Source organism: Heterocephalus glaber, unplaced genomic scaffold, assembly GCF_053883595.1.
Source record: "Heterocephalus glaber isolate CG9 unplaced genomic scaffold, H.glaber_assembly_v1.0 deba00001452, whole genome shotgun sequence".
NCBI lineage: Eukaryota > Metazoa > Chordata > Mammalia > Rodentia > Bathyergidae > Heterocephalus > Heterocephalus glaber.
The window spans coordinates 11,478,200-11,495,929 of NW_028258302.1; the positions used below are offsets into that span (position 1 = coordinate 11,478,200).

General features: G+C 57.8%; 1 protein-coding gene across 12 annotated transcripts in view; it reads left to right on the top strand.

Annotated features, from left to right (window-relative positions):
• Nucleotides 1-17,346, top strand: part of Adgrb2 (adhesion G protein-coupled receptor B2) — a 36,627-nt gene extending 19,281 nt beyond the window's left edge. For 3 of the 12 annotated variants that reach the window (XM_013074306.3, XM_087215398.1, XM_021263240.2), the window contains 28 exons: nt 896-979; nt 1,273-1,437; nt 2,600-2,764; nt 3,377-3,541; nt 3,625-3,792; nt 3,866-3,967; nt 4,074-4,180; nt 4,978-5,172; nt 5,328-5,396; nt 5,476-5,584; nt 5,931-6,258; nt 6,547-6,652; nt 6,846-6,889; nt 7,147-7,273; nt 7,677-7,780; nt 7,875-7,977; nt 8,688-8,838; nt 9,032-9,101; nt 9,543-9,609; nt 9,762-9,847; nt 10,146-10,244; nt 12,312-12,483; nt 12,828-12,923; nt 13,233-13,272; nt 13,766-14,385; nt 16,000-16,035; nt 16,302-16,400; nt 16,863-17,346. In XM_013074306.3, coding sequence (XP_012929760.2) covers nt 896-979; nt 1,273-1,437; nt 2,600-2,764; nt 3,377-3,541; nt 3,625-3,792; nt 3,866-3,967; nt 4,074-4,180; nt 4,978-5,172; nt 5,328-5,396; nt 5,476-5,584; nt 5,931-6,258; nt 6,547-6,652; nt 6,846-6,889; nt 7,147-7,273; nt 7,677-7,780; nt 7,875-7,977; nt 8,688-8,838; nt 9,032-9,101; nt 9,543-9,609; nt 9,762-9,847; nt 10,146-10,244; nt 12,312-12,483; nt 12,828-12,923; nt 13,233-13,272; nt 13,766-14,385; nt 16,000-16,035; nt 16,302-16,400; nt 16,863-17,048 — 3,863 coding nt within the window. In that variant the 3' untranslated portion in view covers nt 17,049-17,346. The remainder of the gene's footprint in view (nt 1-895; nt 980-1,272; nt 1,438-2,599; nt 2,765-3,376; nt 3,542-3,624; nt 3,793-3,865; nt 3,968-4,073; nt 4,181-4,977; nt 5,173-5,327; nt 5,397-5,475; nt 5,585-5,930; nt 6,259-6,546; nt 6,653-6,845; nt 6,890-7,146; nt 7,274-7,676; nt 7,781-7,874; nt 7,978-8,687; nt 8,839-9,031; nt 9,102-9,542; nt 9,610-9,761; nt 9,848-10,145; nt 10,245-12,311; nt 12,484-12,827; nt 12,924-13,232; nt 13,273-13,765; nt 14,386-15,999; nt 16,036-16,301; nt 16,401-16,862) is intronic. The other 9 variants (XM_021263242.2, XM_087215393.1, XM_021263245.2 and 6 more) reach the window with 9 other exon arrangements.
• The last annotated feature ends 384 nt before the right edge of the window (nt 17,347-17,730 follow it).

Here is a 17,730-nt window from a genome sequence, read left to right on the forward strand (position 1 = left end):
CCTTGTGTTGCTGAGCTGGGGACCAATCCTTTAACACATGGGGAACTTTCCAGATCCAAAGTAGAGCTCACAAGGAGAGGCCTGGAGCAGTTCCTATCTATGCAGGGCAGGCTTGGGAGAATGAAGTCTGTGGGGCTGGTGGAGCTGTCAAGCCCTAGACCAGACACATAAATCCAGGCAGCTGAGAGCTCAGCATGGTCAGGGGCTGAGGCAGCAGCTGCCTCTTAGAGCACCTGCTGCTCTCCTAGCCGCAGGGGCAGTGGAAGGAGGGTCTGCTGGGTGTAGACCCAGGCCTAGGCCCTCAGGTCTCAGAGGAGCCTCATTCTGACCTGTGCTTCCAGGTCACAGTCCAGGACTGCTTGGGAAGCAGAGTTAGCCCTGGGCCTGGCCCCAGGCCCAGCATGAGCTGTGTCCCGGAAGCAGGTGTGGGATGGAGAGTTAGCCCTTTGAGGGGAAAGAGCCTGAGCTTCAGGCTCATTGAGCTGTGTGCTGTTGGCCAAGTCACTCCCTCTCTCTGGTCCTAGTTTCTTCCCCTCTCAACAGAGATTCTCCTTTCTTCTGGCGAGAGGATTGAAGGAGACAGGTATGGGCAGGCTCAGCACTGATGCTTCCCCAAGCTCATAAAAAAATATGAGCAGTCTCCAGTCTCCCTGTCTGGCTGAAGCAAGAAGTGGTTGCAAGACTGAGGGCCAGTCCTGTTTGGCCTTCTGAGCCTCAGTTTCCTTATCTGTAAAATGGTGGCAGGGGGCAGAGGGCAGGATGTAATGCTCTCTCTGCATCACCTGCAGTTGGTTCCAAGCCCTCAGGCTGAGGACCAGCAAGGCTGCCCTCTGTGGCACTGTGGCAGGACTGAGCTGGTTTTTGCTGAGCCCCTGCCGCCACCTCCGTGTTCCAGGTGAGGAGCCGGAAGAGGAACCGAAGGTGAAAACCCAGTGGCCAAGGTCTGCAGATGAGCCTGGGCTATACATGGCGCAGACAGGTAACTCGGGCCCGCCTCCCTCCCTCTGTGGCGGGGGCCCGACTGTGTGGCGTCTGATGGCGTGTGTGCTTGGTGTGTGCCCGTCTGTGTCTATGTCCTGGAGCTCAGTTGCATCTCTCTGCCACATAAGGCCTGTGAGCAGGGCTGGGTTGCTTCTCAGAGAGCCTGCCACTTGGGGTCAGGGTAGGAGGGTCCTCGTGATGCCTGCGCCCATCTTGGTGGTGCTCCTCCACTCCATGAAATCGAGGGCCTGGGAAGTGCCCGCTGCCGCCGACACTGTCCCTTTCTCGTAGGCGACCCGGCGGCTGAGGAATGGTCCCCGTGGAGCGTGTGTTCCCTGACGTGTGGGCAGGGTCTGCAGGTGCGGACCCGCTCCTGCGTGTCCTCCCCCTATGGGACCCTGTGCAGCGGGCCCCTGCGGGAGACCCGGCCTTGCAACAATTCAGCCACCTGCCCAGGTAGGCCCATCCTCCTCCCTGCCCCGAGTGCTTGCAGGGTTAGGTCCTACCTGGGACATGACTCTTCCAAAAATGCTTGGTTGGCCCTTCCTTTCATTCAACAAATTTGCCTGTCCCTCATACCATGCTTAGCCCCATGCACCATGCCAGCCTGGCGAGGGACACAGCTGAATCTGACCACACCGCTGGGCTCAGTTCTCGGCACCACGCTCCTCTGATGCCCATGTCCTGATAGACAAGGCTCATTTTGACCTACATTGCCCTCTGTGTTTCCCAGCCCTGGCCTCATGAGCACTCTTGAACTTTCCCACCTCCCTGCATTTGCTGCTTCTTGTCTTACCCTCCCTTCCCTACCTTGCCTATTAAAATTCTGCCTGTCCTTGAGGATCTAAGATGAATGCCACTTTTCTTTTTAAATGAAGCCTTTCCCAACAGTCTCTTCCCTGATCTGGGCTTGTGTCTCTTCCAGGAACCTCCCCTAGACCCTTAGGTCCTCTATAGGGAAGCATGTAGTTGTTGAGAAAATGCATGTGCCTGCCTGGTGAGTGGCAGGGCAGCCAGTCTTATTCTTGTTCCCTGAGGGTATAATGGTGCCTGGCTGTGAACTGAGAGCAGGGTCTACCTGGGAGGGCTCTTGATACCTGGGGTGGCAGGTGCTTGCAAAGGGCTGGGGGAAAGCTGTGTTCCAGCATGTGAGCTCAGTGTATCAGTGTCCATGTAGAGATTCTTGTCTATTTGTGTGTCTGTGAGCTTGGGGCTGGGAGGGGCATTTTGCTCCAGGCCTGCCATGTTGGATTCAGGCTGTGGGTCTGGGGGTGGGAAGGGTAGAGTGGGGTGGATTTTGGGTCTTTTCCTGCGCCCTCAGGAGAGCAGGAGAGGAAGATGCCTGGTTGCCCTCCTGGGTTGGTCCTACTCTCCTCATCCAGGTCTCCACAGGATCTGCCCTGTATGACTTGGGACCAGAAGCCTGTGTCTTCCACATTCCCTCAAAGGGCCGAGTCCTGGGGACTGAGAGATCGCCCTGGCAGTAGAACCCCAGGGCAGAGCCAATAAGGAGTGGCCACAGAGTTGCGGAGCTCCTGATTGGTGGGCGGATGGGCAAGCGATGGCAGTGGGCAGGGCCAAGGTGCTGCCCTGCCACCGGCCACGTGCTTCCTTGCAGTGCACGGCGTGTGGGAGGAGTGGGGGTCCTGGAGCCTGTGCTCCCGCAGCTGCGGGCGGGGGTCTCGGAGCCGGATGCGGACCTGCGTGCCCCCCCAGCACGGCGGCAAGGCCTGCGAGGGTCCCGAGTTGCAGACTAAGCTCTGCAGTATGGCCGCCTGCCCGGGTCAGTAGCGCCTGGGGGCTTATAGGCAGGCGCTGCCCAGCTGGGTGGGGTTGGGGGTCGGGAGACCCAGGGGAGACAGTCAGGTCCACAGCCCTGCCCCAGGGGGCCCCATGAACATTGACCAAGCATGGGGAAGACTGGAGAAGTATACCTGCCAGTGTGGGAGGTGAGCCCCATCCCTGATTGGGCTTGGCACTCTGTGACCCCATCAAAAGGAGGCTACTTGCCAGCACCTCTTCCTATAAGCCCTGGCTGCCCCTGCTGTCAAAAGCATTTTGGTGCTCCTGGGCAGCTGGACTGTGAGAGAGCACAAAGGTGGGCTTAAGAGTGGGCAAAGATCAGACCCATGTCCTTAGCCAGAAGAGGACTTGCACCTCGGTGCTGAGTGAAGATGTGTCCTGTCTTCCTGGAGCTGGTGACAGGCGGGCAGGATAAGGCCCAGGGACTACCTGCTTGCTCACTCCTGACCCCTTCGTGCACCTACAAAGTGAGGCTGGCCTGGCATAGGTCCAAGTGCCAAGCAGGCACTGCGGTCTCCCGGTGGTATTCTGCCCCTGCCAATCTACCTGTGCTCTGCTCAACGACCACCCCTGCTTGTGTCTCCCCATGCAGTGGAAGGCCAGTGGCTAGAATGGGGTCCGTGGGGCCCATGCTCCTCATCCTGTGCCAATGGGACCCAACAGCGCAGCCGGAAGTGCAGTGTGGCAGGCCCATCCTGGGCTACGTGCACAGGTGCCCTCACTGACACCCGCGAGTGCAACAATCTCGAGTGCCCTGGTGAGTGCTCAGTGTGAGGGTAGCAGGTGGCAAGCCTGGTCTTGGGGGCACCTGTAGCCTCTCACCCTTCCCCTCTCTCATAGCCACTGATGGCAAGTGGGGGCCATGGAATGCATGGAGTCTGTGCTCCAAGACATGTGACACAGGCTGGCAGCGCCGCTTCCGCATGTGCCAGGCCTCAGGTACACAGGGCTACCCCTGCGAGGGTACTGGAGAGGAGGTGAAGCCATGCAGTGAGAAGAGGTGTCCAGGTATGCCTGCACTGCCCCAGTGGGGAGGGGGCATGTGTGTGAGCCCAGCTGAGCCCCTCCCCTGCACCTGCAGCCTTCCATGAGATGTGCAGGGATGAGTATGTGATGCTGATGACGTGGAAGAAGGCGGCGGCTGGCGAGATCATCTACAACAAGTGCCCCCCCAATGCCACGGGTAAGGGGCAGGTCACTGTCTTGCAGACCCCCAGCCTTCTCCATCCTGAGGTGTGGAGGGAGTACGTGAGCTCAGCTCCCTTGCCCAACCCTCTTGTCCCCTGCAGGGTCTGCCAGCCGCCGCTGTCTCCTCAGTGCACAGGGTGTGGCGTACTGGGGACTGCCCAGCTTTGCCCGCTGCATCTCCCATGAATACCGCTACCTGTATCTGTCAGTGAGTGTGCCCTGCCAGGTTGGGGTGCTACATGCTCTGTCCCAGTCTTTGGTAGGGGCTGGAGGAAGCTTAAGGCTTAATCATTCCCACATGCCTTGGCATATGCTGTGCCCACTGCTGCCTCTCCTTGTCTGGCAAACTCCTCATACCTCAAGGCCTACCTCTCAAGTATCTTCCCTTAATGGTGGTGCCTACCCTTGTGCTCCTACAGCCCCCTGAGCTACTCAGTTATTAGGTGTCAAGAATGCTTATCTGAGTGTCCGTGTGCTATGCTAGACTGGGGGCGCTTCTTAAAGACAGGGGCAAAGTTGAATTTATTTTTGTGTTCTCAGGATCCTGCCCAGGGCCTGCCATGGGGCTAGGATGGTATCAGCATATATGTGTCCATATTTCTGACTGTTTGGGATATTGATTGGTCTCTGCATTTGGAGGTTGTGATTGAGAGAGCACAGGAGACTGAGTAGTTGTGTACTGTATGTTAGAAGGTGTCTGACTCCTTTGGGTGGACGGGGTGCCCTGTCCACATACTGGCTTATCATCTTTGATATATACATTTGAGCACCTTCTTTTTCTAGGTGTTTCTATTGCAGTCTTTTAAAAGTATCTTTTAGGATTCTCTTTGAGTCTCTTTCTTGAACTCTGTTTCCCCTGGGAGCCCCTTTGAGCATCTCTCTGATCTTGTACACCCTCTGTCCTCCTGGCTGCCAGCACTGGGTGTATGGGAGTGGGATGGGTCAGGGTCTGGTCTCAGCTCCCACCTGGCCCTCCAGTGACAGGGACTCACATGTCACCTGCAGCTCCGGGAGCACCTGGCAAAGGGGCAGCGCATGCTAGCGGGTGAAGGCATGTCACAAGTGGTGCGCAGCCTGCAGGAGCTACTGGCCCGCCGCACCTACTATAGTGGGGACCTGCTCTTCTCTGTGGACATTCTGAGGAATGTCACTGACACCTTCAAAAGGGCCACCTATGTGCCCTCTGCTGACGATGTGCAGGTACCACCCCGTGCTGCTGGGAGGAAGGAGGGTGGAGAGGCCCCAAACTGAATGGAGGGGGAAGCTGAGGCCCTGAGGCAGAGGCTGCTGGTGGTGGCAAGTGTGCAGTGGGGAAGTCCTGTCCCCCAGGCTAAAACTACTTTTTCTTTCCCTAGCGCTTTTTCCAGGTAGTGAGCTTCATGGTAGATGAAGAGAACAAGGACAAGTGGGATGATGCTCAGCAGGTGAGGCCCAGCTTCCAGGTTCTTTCCTGACCCTTCCCCACCTTGAATTCCCACAGCTTTACACACTTTCTGTCCCCAGGTGTCCCCTGGCTCTGTGCACTTGCTTCGTGTCGTGGAAGACTTCATTCACCTGGTGGGCGATGCCCTCAAGGCCTTCCAGAGCTCTCTGATTGTCACGGACAATCTGGGTACAAGGAGGCGGCGGGGGGGACGGGTGTTGCTGGAGGTGACAGAGCCCTGACCACTGTGGGCAAGGGGTGGTTTTCAAAGGGCTTTTCCTGGTTTTCTGTCTTTTGTGTCTGGGCCCTTTCTTTCCCGCATTTAATTCCATGCTTGTATCTTTCTCTCCACATGTTTTCCCTCCATCTCTGCATTGTCTGGCTCTGGGTACGTGTGCCCCTCCCTGTGTTTATTTCACCCTCGATGTCTGTGTCTGCCTTCCCTGCTGGGTGTTCCCCATGTCTGTCTCTTCCCTTGGGTCTATCCCCTGTGGCCTGTCTCTTGTGCACTCTGCCCACCCTCCTCCCACTGCAGTGATCAGCATTCAGCGAGAGCCCATCTCGGCTGTGTCCAGTGACATCACGTTTCCCATGCGGGGCCGCAGGGGCATGAAGGACTGGGTGCGGCACTCAGAGGACCGCCTCTTCCTGCCCAAGGAGGTGCTCAGCCTCTCCTCCCCAGGGAATCCAGCCGCACCTGGGGCAGCAGGCACCCCTGGCAAAGGAAGGGGCCCAGGAACTGTGCCCCCTGGTCCGGGCCACTCGCACCAGCGTCTCCTCCCAGCAGACCCTGATGACTCCTCATACTTTGTGATCGGTGCTGTGCTCTACCGCACCCTGGGCCTCATCCTGCCACCTCCCAGGTGGGTCCACCTGAGCAGAGTGATGCACCTGCTGCCCTGCACCCTCGGGGACCCTTCACTTGGCTCTGGACGTGGTTGTTTCTCAAAGACATCCATGCAGTTCCCACAGGCTGTGCTGGCATCCAGGACTTGGCACTCTAGACCTCACCCAGAGTCCAGGGCCACACTGAGCTCTTCCCATGGGCCTGAAGCCCTAATAGCTCTCAACACCCATCCAAAGCAGCTTCAGAGTTTCTCATTGGTCTGGACACCTGCTGGCAGGAGCTGACCTCATTTCCTGTCCCCCAGGCCTCCACTAGCTGTTACCTCCCGGGTGATGACAGTGACTGTGCGACCCCCCACCCAGCCTCCAGCTGAGCCCCTTATCACAGTGGAGCTCTCCTACATCATCAATGTGAGTGGGGGCCCAGGCAGGGACACTGAGGTTACCCCAGCTAGGTGGCCAGAGGTGTGTCCGATAGACATGGTCTGTCCTCAGTTCTGGGCTGAACCTTGACCTGGGAATAAGAGCTGCTGTGGCAGGATGGTGGTGGTCATGGGTGGTGAGCTCCCCACCCTAGACTGCACGCGTGTCTTCTGTTCCCCAGGGCACCACAGATCCCCACTGTGCCAGCTGGGACTACTCCAGAGCGTGAGTTGGGGGCAGCTCGGGATGAGGAAGGGTGCAGCCCTAGAACCCTCATCAGGAAGAGTCTTCTGCCTGGGTGGCCAGAGGGTTCCTTGGTGCCATCCTTGGTCTGGAGGGATCAAGAGCACATCCTGGTGCTCCCTCCTAACCCCTCATGGATGTGGCTTTGCCCAGGATTTCACCTGTCCCTGGACAGTGGCCAGCACTGGTGGGGCTGTGGAGTTGGGCTCAGGGTTCACACCACCTCTCCCCCACCCAAGAGATGCCAGCTCGGGGGACTGGGACACTGAGAGCTGCCAGACCTTGGAGACCCAGGCAGCCCACACCCGCTGCCAGTGTCAGCACCTGTCTACCTTTGCTGTCCTGGCCCAGCCGCCGAAGGACCTGGTGAGTGGAAGACAGGAGCCTGGCTGGGCAAGGGAGGAAGCCCCTGGGCTGCAAGGGGCCATCTGTGACTTTATTGCTGCGCATCCGAGTGATCCTTAATATGCCTCGGTGGAGGCATACTTGCAGGATTGCACATGGAAGCCTGTGCCCCTGGGATGATACTCATACCCAGGACACCTGCCTGCAGGACATTGTGTGTGGGCGTGCACATGTGTGTGCCTGGTTGTGTGTGGAAGAGTGTGTGTGACTGGGAGTAAAAATGCACCCACTTGTGGGATCTGGCTTGGTCTTGCTCATGTGAGAATAATATCATGTGCCCTCTATACCTGGGTATGCCAGTCTACACCAGACAGGGAGACTGGGCACCCTGCTGTGCCCTTGCCCAGAAACCCATCTCCTGCAGACCCTGGAGCTGGCAGGTGCCCCCTCGGTCCCCCTGGTGATTGGCTGTGCCGTATCCTGCATGGCCCTGCTCACGCTGCTTGCCATCTACGCTGCCTTCTGGAGGTAGGTTGGATGTTGGGCAGGGCAGCAGGTGGCCAGCTACTGCAGGTCAGGCAGGCAGCCAGCACCTCTGCCCCTGTCCACTGTGCCCTGTCAGGTTCATAAAATCTGAACGCTCCATCATCCTGCTGAACTTCTGCCTGTCCATCCTGGCTTCCAACATTCTGATCCTTGTGGGCCAATCGAGGGTGCTGAGCAAGGCAGGTGCAGGCTCTGGGGGGTGCCGAGGGGAGGGCGGAGGGTGCGTGCAGGTGAGGGTGGGTGTGTTTGTAGGGATGTCCTAGGGGTGGATGTGTGTGTGTACAGTCCAGCTGCACGCTGGGGAGAGGGTATGTGGAAGTAGTGTTTGGGCATCCGTGAGGGCATTGGGGAGGGAGGTGTAATCAGTGATGAGTGTTTGTGTACAGCAGTGAACCGTGTGTGTGAGCTGAGCACTTAGGTGCACACATGTTGGCTGGTGGCTTTGGGTTTCCTCATATCTGCAAGGCCTCCTTTCCCATCTGCCTGTGGATGACCCAGGCGACTGTATCCCTCATGCCCCCTTGGCCTTCTTTGCACAGTGCTGGAACTGTGAGTGCCAGGTGTGGGGCCTGCCTGGCCATGATGTGGCAGGTGCTCCTGTCTATCCCCTCCCTGTCAGCCCCGTGTGTGTGTGTGTGTGTGTGTGTGTGTGTGTGTGTGTGGCCTGCCTACCCGCCTCTCTGGATGCCAAGTGCTGTGTGCGTGTCACCAGGCCTGTGTCGTGCTGTGTGTGGGTGCAGGAAGGCGGGGGTGCCTGGCAGGGCTCTGTTGGGGGTGGCGCTCGGGTAGGCGGCTGTCCGCAACAGTGCCCAGCAGCCAATGTGGGAAGCAGTGCCTCCTGCCCTGGCGGCTGCTCAGGGCCACTCCCTCTGGTTCCCTGTCCCTGCAGGGCGTATGTACCATGACGGCTGCCTTCCTGCACTTCTTCTTTCTGTCCTCATTTTGCTGGGTACTCACTGAGGCCTGGCAGTCCTACCTGGCTGTCATTGGGCGGATGCGCACCCGCCTCGTTCGCAAGCGCTTCCTCTGCCTGGGCTGGGGTGAGCAGGACCAGTTCGGGACTCTGCTGCTGGGCTTTGTGGGGCAGGGGCAGCCGGGAGCTCTGTTCTGGCCCTGGCGCAGGCCCAGCTCTCTGGGCACCAGGGTCACCTAGACTCATGGGTAGAGGAATGAGGGGTCCCTGAGCACAGGCAGCCATCTCACTTTGGCTCTCCTGCTCCCCCACTCCCCCAGGTCTGCCCGCCCTGGTGGTGGCTGTGTCTGTTGGCTTTACCCGCACCAAAGGATATGGTACATCCAGCTAGTACGTGGGCCTCCCGTGGCAGGTGGGGGTAGGATGAGGGAGTCTGTTAAGGGTTTGGCTTGGGCATTAGGACTTAGATCCTGGCTGAGATCCTGGTCTATACCTGTTGTAGGTCTTTGGGCAAGTTCCTCTCTATCTCTGAGCCTCAGTTTCCCCAGCTATAAAAAGAAGCTACTGGGATTGGGTAATCTCAAAGAACACTGAACTCGGGTCAGCCTATTTCATTCCTATGATAGCCCCAGGAGCTGGACCTGATGTTCTTGACTTTCGTTGGAGGGGAAACTGAGGCTCAGCAAAGGCCAATGGCTCCATCTCACCCCATTGAGGCTGGATCTCCATTAGTGATGTGGGCATGGCAGCCCTGGGGATCAAGGGGTGGTATCTGAGGGCGGGAAGGAGCCTGCTGGGTTTCTGACACCCCTTTTTCTCCCCCTACCCCAGCTGCTGGCTTTCCCTGGAAGGTGGCCTGCTGTATGCCTTTGTGGGACCTGCAGCTGTCATTGTCCTGGTATGTGCCCCTTTCAGGGTTCTGGGAGGGATGTGGCCCCAGGGATTCCATCCCTCTGCCTCCTCCCTGCCCTCTAGCTCCCACTGGGGAGTTTCATGATGAGGGCACCTCATGATCCTGTCTTCTCCCACTCCACTCCACTGGCCCCCCAGGTGAATATGCTCATCGGAATCATTGTCTTCAACAAGCTCATGGCACGTGATGGCATCTCTGACAAATCCAAGAAGCAGAGGGCTGGGTAAGGAAAGGCCTCTGGGACTTGGCCTTTCTGGGAAATGGTGCAGGGAGGGAGGGCTGAGGGCACTCTTGGAGACTCAGGGCTTGATGATGCAGACTGGGGCTCCCCAACCTTGGTGCATCAAGGGTGCAGGCAAGGTGGGCACCGGGAGTGCTCAGCTGCAGCCCCTCACCCACCCTAACCCAGCTCTCTCTCTCTCGTCTGCCCTCCCCTCCCACCCTTCTCGGGGCTCATTCTGCCCCTGTCTCCCGGCTTCCCATGTGTTTCCCCCTTCTCCCATGTCTGTGCCGCCCCTGAGGTCGGAGCGGTGCCCCTGGGCCAGCCTGCTCCTCCCCTGCTCAGCGTGTGGAGCGGTCCCCAGCCCCCTGCTCAGCTCAGCCTCGGCCAGGAACGCCATGTTAGTCGTGTCCCCTGGGGGGCGGTGGGGGGTGGGTTGGGGCAAAGGAATGGGGGGACAGTGCCCAGGGTGGGAGGAGGGAGGGATATCATCAGCCCAGTGCCTTGGAGGGCTTGGCCTGCCCTCCTACTGCCATGCACTTTCCAAGGCTCGGGATAAGGTGGCAGAGAGCGATGGGGAGCGACTGTCTGTGTCTCCCCAAGGTGCTGGGTTCCTTCGCCCACCCATCCCTCCCACCCCTGCCCCTGCTCCTGGCTAATGTTCTATCCAGGCACAGCCACAGACTCCTCCTCCTCCTCCTCACAACACCAACCTACAGAGGCTCAGAGACTTAGGCCTTTCGAATTCTTGAGCTATGGAACCTTAGAATTAGAATGATAGAATCTTAGAATAAGACAATCAGAAGCTAAGACTGTTAGAATGAGTGAATCATGGACTTATCATCTGTCATAGAATCCTGAGACTTAGAATTCAGAGGCATTGAATCTTAAAATCAATTGGAGACAGAGTCATGGAGGAAGACAAGTACTTCACTGGAACCCATTCCCACCCCCCAGAAGCCAAGAATCTTAAAACTGAGACATGCAAGAGTAGAACGGATCCACAAGAGCTCGGGCCCACCCTGCCCCCAGGGCTGCAGGTCCATCTGAGCCTCCCTGAGCAGTGGAGGTCCAGTTTTATCTCGCACACCTCCGGGACCCCTGGAGGCCTCCTGCACTGTCATTGCAGAGCTCTGAGGAGTGGAGACCTCCCCCTGCCTTGCCCTGCCATCTGCCTCCCTGTCGTGTCTGCTGAACCAGCAGTTAAAGGCTTGGGCTTTGGAGTCAGCCAAGCTGGGTTTGTGTCCCAGCTCTTTTCTTTCTGCCCAGCTGGGTACACTCCAGTTTCCTCATCTGTAAATCGAGATACTAGCCCCCAGGCCTGTTTATTGAAGTTGTTTTGATCACAATTTGAAATAATGTATGTAAAGTGTTCAGTATAGGGCCTGGCACAGAATTGGTGACTAATCAATGGTAGCTCTTATTACTGTGATTAGACCCTCTCTTGATCTTAGCTCCACCTCCAAGAGCTTCAGAGACCACTGTGCCTGCTCCCTACGGGGGTGAAAAGCCCTGAGTCACTCTTCCTAGGACAGGTCTTGCCCCCCTGCCCATCTCTCTGCCTTGGCCTCCCCAGCTATCTCTGACCTGTCTGGAGCTGTGCCTGACTCCCCCCACCTGCCGAGTGCTGTGGGCAGAGGTAGGCCGGGTATGGCACCGGCCCAGTAGGGCGAGGCAGCCCTCCTGTCCCTCGTGTCTGTAACAGGTGTGTGTGTGGGGTGCAGCCGGGAAGCCAGGACCTGTCCCTTTTTTCTCTGCTCTCCCCTGGCAAAGAGGCTGGAGTGTGTAGGCTTGGCCCTGACCTCAGCTTTTACCCCCAGATTAGCTATAACCCTGCTGCCCAGGGCTCTGAGCAGCCGCTGGGAGCCAGGCAGCTCCTCCGAGGGGACCCAGGTGGACAGCCTCTGCCTTGCCGGTGCTGGCCCCATCTTCTCCCCAAGGATTTGTGCCCTGGCATCCTCCTCGTGCTCTGCCTGTTTAATCTTTCTGTCTGGGTGTCTCTGTCTCATACTCTCTCTCTCACCATGGCTGTCATCTCTCTCCCTGTCCCTCTTTCTTTCCTCCTCTCTCAGCCTACCCAAGTAGAATCTCTGGGGATGTAGCCCTGGCCTGTGTATTTCACAAAGCTCCCCAGGTGATTCTGGGGAAATTGGGGCTGACAGTCCTCATGCCTGCATCTACCTGCCTCTGCTTCTCTCCCCTCTTCCTTCCCACCTTCTCTGTCTCTGTCTCCTGATGTTGCCTCTGTCCCTGCCTCAGTCCCACTGTATTGTCTCTCTTAGTTCTCCTGGCCCCTGCTCTGACCCACAGTTCTGTTCTCTGTTTCCATGGCTCTCTACTTGGGGACACTACTGAGGTCCTGGAATTTGGGGCCCTACCAGTCCCCAGGTCAAGTGGAGGCCTAGGCTCCTGCCACCCTGTCCCCTAGCGTGTCACTCTGAGAGACCCTCTGCCACTCTTGTCACAGGGCCTCACTCTGGAGCTCCTGTGTAGTGCTGCCCCTTCTGGCGCTCACCTGGATGTCTGCTGTCCTGGCCATGACAGACCGCCGCTCCGTCCTCTTCCAGGCCCTCTTTGCTGTCTTCAACTCTGCACAAGGCTTTGTCATCACCGCTGTGCACTGCTTCCTGCGCCGAGAGGTGGGCTGGGCCTCTCCCACCCCTGCCTGGCCATCATACCCTGCCAGGCCTCTGGCTTCTCCCACTGAGTGGACCAGGGGGACTGAGGACTGACCAGGCTGCTTCCGGCTCCAGCTGGGCAGCCCAGGGTGCCAGACGCTGATCATCTGGGCAGCTTTGGCTTGGCCTCCTGGGGCCCTTTCTTCCCTTCAGCCCAGCCCAGTGTTATCATCTTCCCTGGGACCGGATGCATGTCTTTTCTTCACACCTGCCTGTGTGCCAGGGCTCCTAGGGTGGGAGACACAACCAGTGGCAGTTGGGGGCCTGCAGTGACCTGAGGCCCAGCAAGTGCCCTCTGCTCCTAGGTCCAGGATGTGGTAAAATGCCAGATGGGTGTGTGTCGGGCCGATGAGAGTGAAGACTCCCCTGACTCATGTAAGAATGGGCAGCTGCAGATCCTGGTGAGTAAGGAGGCCTAATTATCCCACCCCCTCCTCCTGCCCTAAGCCACTCACCTTCCCTGAAACAGGGGCATGGGGCAGAGACCAGGTTTGATTGACACTCAGACACTGACAGTGGGGTGGCATTGGGCAAGAACTTTCCCCATTCAGTCTGCCCACCTGCCCCGCTGGGCTTTGTTGGGCAGCGTGCTACTGGAAGCACCTCTGGTGGGCAGACTGAACAGAGCTGGGGATGGGGACCCGAGCTCCCCTTCCCCTGATACACTGATCTTCCCTCTGCCCATCTGCTCTCTGCCTCTCCGCCTATAGTCAGACTTTGAAAAGGATGTGGATCTGGCCTGTCAAACAGGTGAGTCTGCTGGGATAGAGCTGACAGCAGCTCCAGGGATGGGCAAGAAGGGGGGCCCAGGCCCCATCATGGGAGGCCCTGATGGGGGCATGGCTGCTGGAGTCCAGCTTTGACATCAGGCAGCCCTGAGGTGGGGTCAAGGATGTGAAGGCCACTTACTGTATACATCTGGGGAGCAGCTTCCTGTCCTGTCTCCTGGGGAGGTGCTGCCCAGGGTGTGGGAGGAACAGGGCCCTTTGGCAGCCTTGGGCTGTAGGGTAGAGGTCAGGATGTGCACTAGGCCCCTGTGGGAGCTCTACCTCCCCATGGGCCTCTGAACCAGGTGTCTTTTATCCCCTCTGGTGTGTGAGAGTACCAACCACCCAAGCAACTCTCCAGGACTTAGTTTCCCTTCCTGTGCTAGGGCAGATTTGGTACTTGCCCAGCCCAGGCAAGGGAGTCTGGGGGCTGTTTCTCCTCAGAGCTCACTCATCCCTCCCACTCCTGTCCTCAGTTCTGTTCAAGGAGGTCAACACTTGCAACCCGTCCACCATCACGGGCACACTATCCCGCCTGTCCCTGGACGAGGACGAGGAGCCCAAGTCCTGCCTTGTGGGTCCTGAGGGTGGCCTCAGCTTCTCACCGCTGCCTGGGAACATCCTGGTGCCCATGGCAGCCTCACCAGGGCTGGGCGAGCCACCCCCCCCGCAGGAGACCAACCCTGTGTACATGTGTGGGGAGGGTGGCTTGCGGCAGCTGGACCTCACGTGGCTGCGGCCAACCGAGGCTGGCTCCGAGGGGGACTACATGGTGCTGCCCCGGCGGACTATGAGCCTGCAGCCTGGCAGTGGGGGCGGAGGGGGTGAGGATGCCCCCAGGGCCCGGCCCGAGGGGACCCCCCGGCGGGCTGCCAAGGCACTGACCCACACCGAAGGCTACCCCAGCTTCCTGTCTGTGGACCACTCGGGTCTGGGGCTGGGCCCTGCCTATGGGTCTCTCCAGAACCCCTATGGGATGACTTTCCAACCACCACCGCCAACCCCCAGTGCCCGCCAAGTGCCCGAGCCAGGGGAGCGCAGCCGGACCATGCCCCGCACAGTGCCTGGCTCTACCATGAAGCTGGGCTCTCTGGAGGTGAGGGGCAGGGCACAGGGAGGGGGTCTGCTTATTGTGTGCCTGGACCATGTCTAAGTCACAGGCTGCAGCTAGGAAGAAAGGGACGGCCATCAACCTCCGCAGGGCAGCATCTTGAGCCCAAGTCACCAGGGTGTATATGCTGCGTGTTTCCCCCTCTGTGGGGGCTTGTGGCTGCTCCAGGGAAATCCTGGGGTATCTGAATCCCTTAGATGGGCTTGGACTTCATGCAGAGGGAGTGTAGTTCTCAGTTCCCTCACTCTTGCTTTCATGCCTACTTTGGGGCAACTGTGAGTCCTCGTTTGAGGAGACTGTGGCTCTGGTAAGGTACTAAATTGTTAGAGAAGCCACAGAACAGAGGTCTGGACCTCTGCATCACATGACCCCAGGTTCCATTCTGGACACTGCTGACTGGCAGTGAGATACTGAGTAAATCACTTACTCTCTCTGTGGCTCAGTTTCCTTGTGTGCAAAGCGAGGATAACAGTAGTGTCTTTGTAAGATTGTTGGAAGGATTAATTGAATGATATAAGGCATTTATTTCTGTGTGGAGCAAGTAGGAAGTGCTAGAAAATTGGGTGTTACAGTCATTATTAATCCTGAAGTCAGCCTCAAGCACTATCTATGGCCTGTGGTAATAGCCCCTCTCTTCCTGAGATATTGTAAGCCCCTCTGTAGCCCTTCTCAGGTGTTTTTTGTTGATGTTTTCCCGTCCCTCCAGCCAGCTCCATGCAGAGAATCACTGGGAACAAACAAGTGGCAGTTGCCCATGGCCCATGGCCCATGGGTAGTGGCCTATAGAACATTTTAGAACTCTAGTTGGAAGAATGAGGGGGATGTGGATAGGGAAAAGGGCTAGCATTGTTGCTCAGAAACCATTGGCTGGTCATGTTCGTCATAGAAATCTTCTCCCCTGAGCTGGTGTGATTGTGTATACCTGTAATCCCAGCTACTTGGGAGGCTGAGACAGGAGTGTCTTGAGTTCCAGGCCAGCTTGGGCAACTTAATGAGACTCTATCTCAAAATTTAGAAGAAATAAAAAAGGGCTGGGGATGTAGTTCAGTGGTAGAGTGCTTGCCAACCATGCATAAGGGCTTCATTCAATCGTCAGTATGCCCGCCCCCCAAAAAAAAGACTGGGGAAAAAAAGGAAACCTACTCCCTAACTTCTTCTCAAAGAAATTTAAGTTAGCAGCTAAAGGGGTCACAAGTTTAGTTTTTATATTAAAATGTTTCTTGAACATTTGGTGCCTGCTCCTGCCACAGATGGCAAAAACAGGAAGGCATAACAAAGACAGAAAAAACAACGCTGGCATTGGAGAGGGGTGCACTCAACATCATGGTGGGTTTGTTCTGTGAACACCTGCCCGTGGTTGGGCCACTGAGGGAGGGCCCAGTGCTGAGCTCCTTGTGTGGGAGGTAGCAATAACTATGGCAGCTGTTTGAGGGGTCAAGGATGACGTTCAAAATTGTAATGGGCAGCACACGAAGCAGTGGCACAGTTTGGGGCAGGGAGTTATGAGTTTGTGTGGTTGGGCCCAGGCTGTTTGCAGGGCCTTATGCCTGTGGTAAAATGCTTTCCTCTGCTCATTGCCTCCTCCTTGCTGCCTCCCAGCGGAAGAAGCTTCGATATTCAGACCTGGACTTTGAGGTGAGTGCAGTGTGTGTTAGGGGATGGAGCATCTGTACCTGGAGGGGCCACTGCAGGCTCTGACCCCAGGACTCTGTGGTTTCTGTGGGATCTTCCCACTGCTCCCTCCTGCCCAGGCTTGGGCTCTGGGGCAGAGAGAGAGCCAGCCTTGTCCCAGAGGCTGGGAGGTGGGGCCCAGGCTGCTGGGTGGTCCAGGCAGGAGCTGTGGAGATGGGTCCCTGGTGCTGGCCCAAGGGAGCACTCCACTGATGTCCAGTGGCTCCTAGAAGGTGATGCATACCCGGAAGCGGCACTCGGAGCTGTACCATGAACTCAACCAGAAATTCCACACTTTCGACCGCTACCACAGCCAGTCTGCAGCCAAGGTGAGGGCTCCTCTGTGGCTGCCCCTACCTGAAGCTCAGGGTTTCACCTCTGACCTGTGGCCCCAGTGACAGTAGAAGTGCTGGAGTGTGTCCTTGGGTGGGGCAGAGAATGGAGCACAGGCTGCATGAGTCCCCCTGGGCTGGGGTGGGGCAGTTGAAGGGATTCATGCCCTCTCACCCTGCCTGGGCAGCCTCAGCCTGCCTCGCCAAAGGTTGTCCATGATGGATGCAAGCAATCTTTCTGGTCTATGCAGGGTGTGAGAAGGCGCTATGGGTGCATGGTCAGGAGGCCCAACTAGAGCCAGGCAAATCTACACTTGAACTCTACTCTACTTTGACCCCTGAGTGCTCCATAACTTTGGGCAACACTGGCCTTCTGGGGGTATCCTCAGTTTGTCCTGAACAGTGGGTGGGTAAGAAGATACTGCCCCTTGCCACGGGCTCTTCCTGCTTTCTCCACAGGAGAAGCCCAGCCCCGGGGAGCGTCCCAGCCTGTCCCAGCATCGGCGGCATCAGAGCTGGAGCACCTTCAAATCTATGACACTGGGCTCACTGCCCCCCAAGCCCCGAGAACGGCTGACCCTGCACCGGGCAGCAGCCTGGGAGCCCACAGAACCACCAGATGGCGACTTCCAGACAGAGGTGTGAGTGCCACACCGGACTGCCCACTGCACAGAAATATATATCTCTCTATTTTCACACTTCACTTTGGAACTACCCGGGAGCCAGCGCCCCCTCCCCCTCCCGAGGGCTGGGCAGGAGGCACAGAGGACTCAGCCAGGCTGGGAGAGCCAGACATGGTGTAGCCTGGGGGCCAGGGTACCTCCTTGTTTCTCAAAGGCCCCTCAGCCACTGGAGCCCCATCTTTGCCCCAGCCTGTCTGTCCCTGTCCTGGGCTGGGGAGGGGGAAGGGGAACTTTGTTGGGAATAAACTTCACTCTGTGGATTTGGCTGCTGAGCTGTTTGTTTCCTCCAGGTGTAGGCCCGGCCTTGGACCTGACTGTCCCTCTATCTCCTTAGTTCACCTCACTTGGTCTCATCAGAGTGTGTGATGGGTTCAGGCCAGCCCTGACTGGGAGGAGCTGGCTGGACTCTGACCTCATCTTTGCTGCTGGCTCCCTGGGTGACCCGCTATGGGCTGGGGTGAGAAGGTTGGGGTTATGGGTTGGGACTCTATGACTGGCTTTCCCCTGTTACTGCCATGGTTGTGGCTGCCATTCACTGGGGCACAGAGGCCAGAACTGCCTGGACTGGGTTGCTGTGAGGCACAAGGGGTCAGGTGTATCCCAGGAGCTTTACACACGTGACCCTCAGCCCCTCACGACGCCTT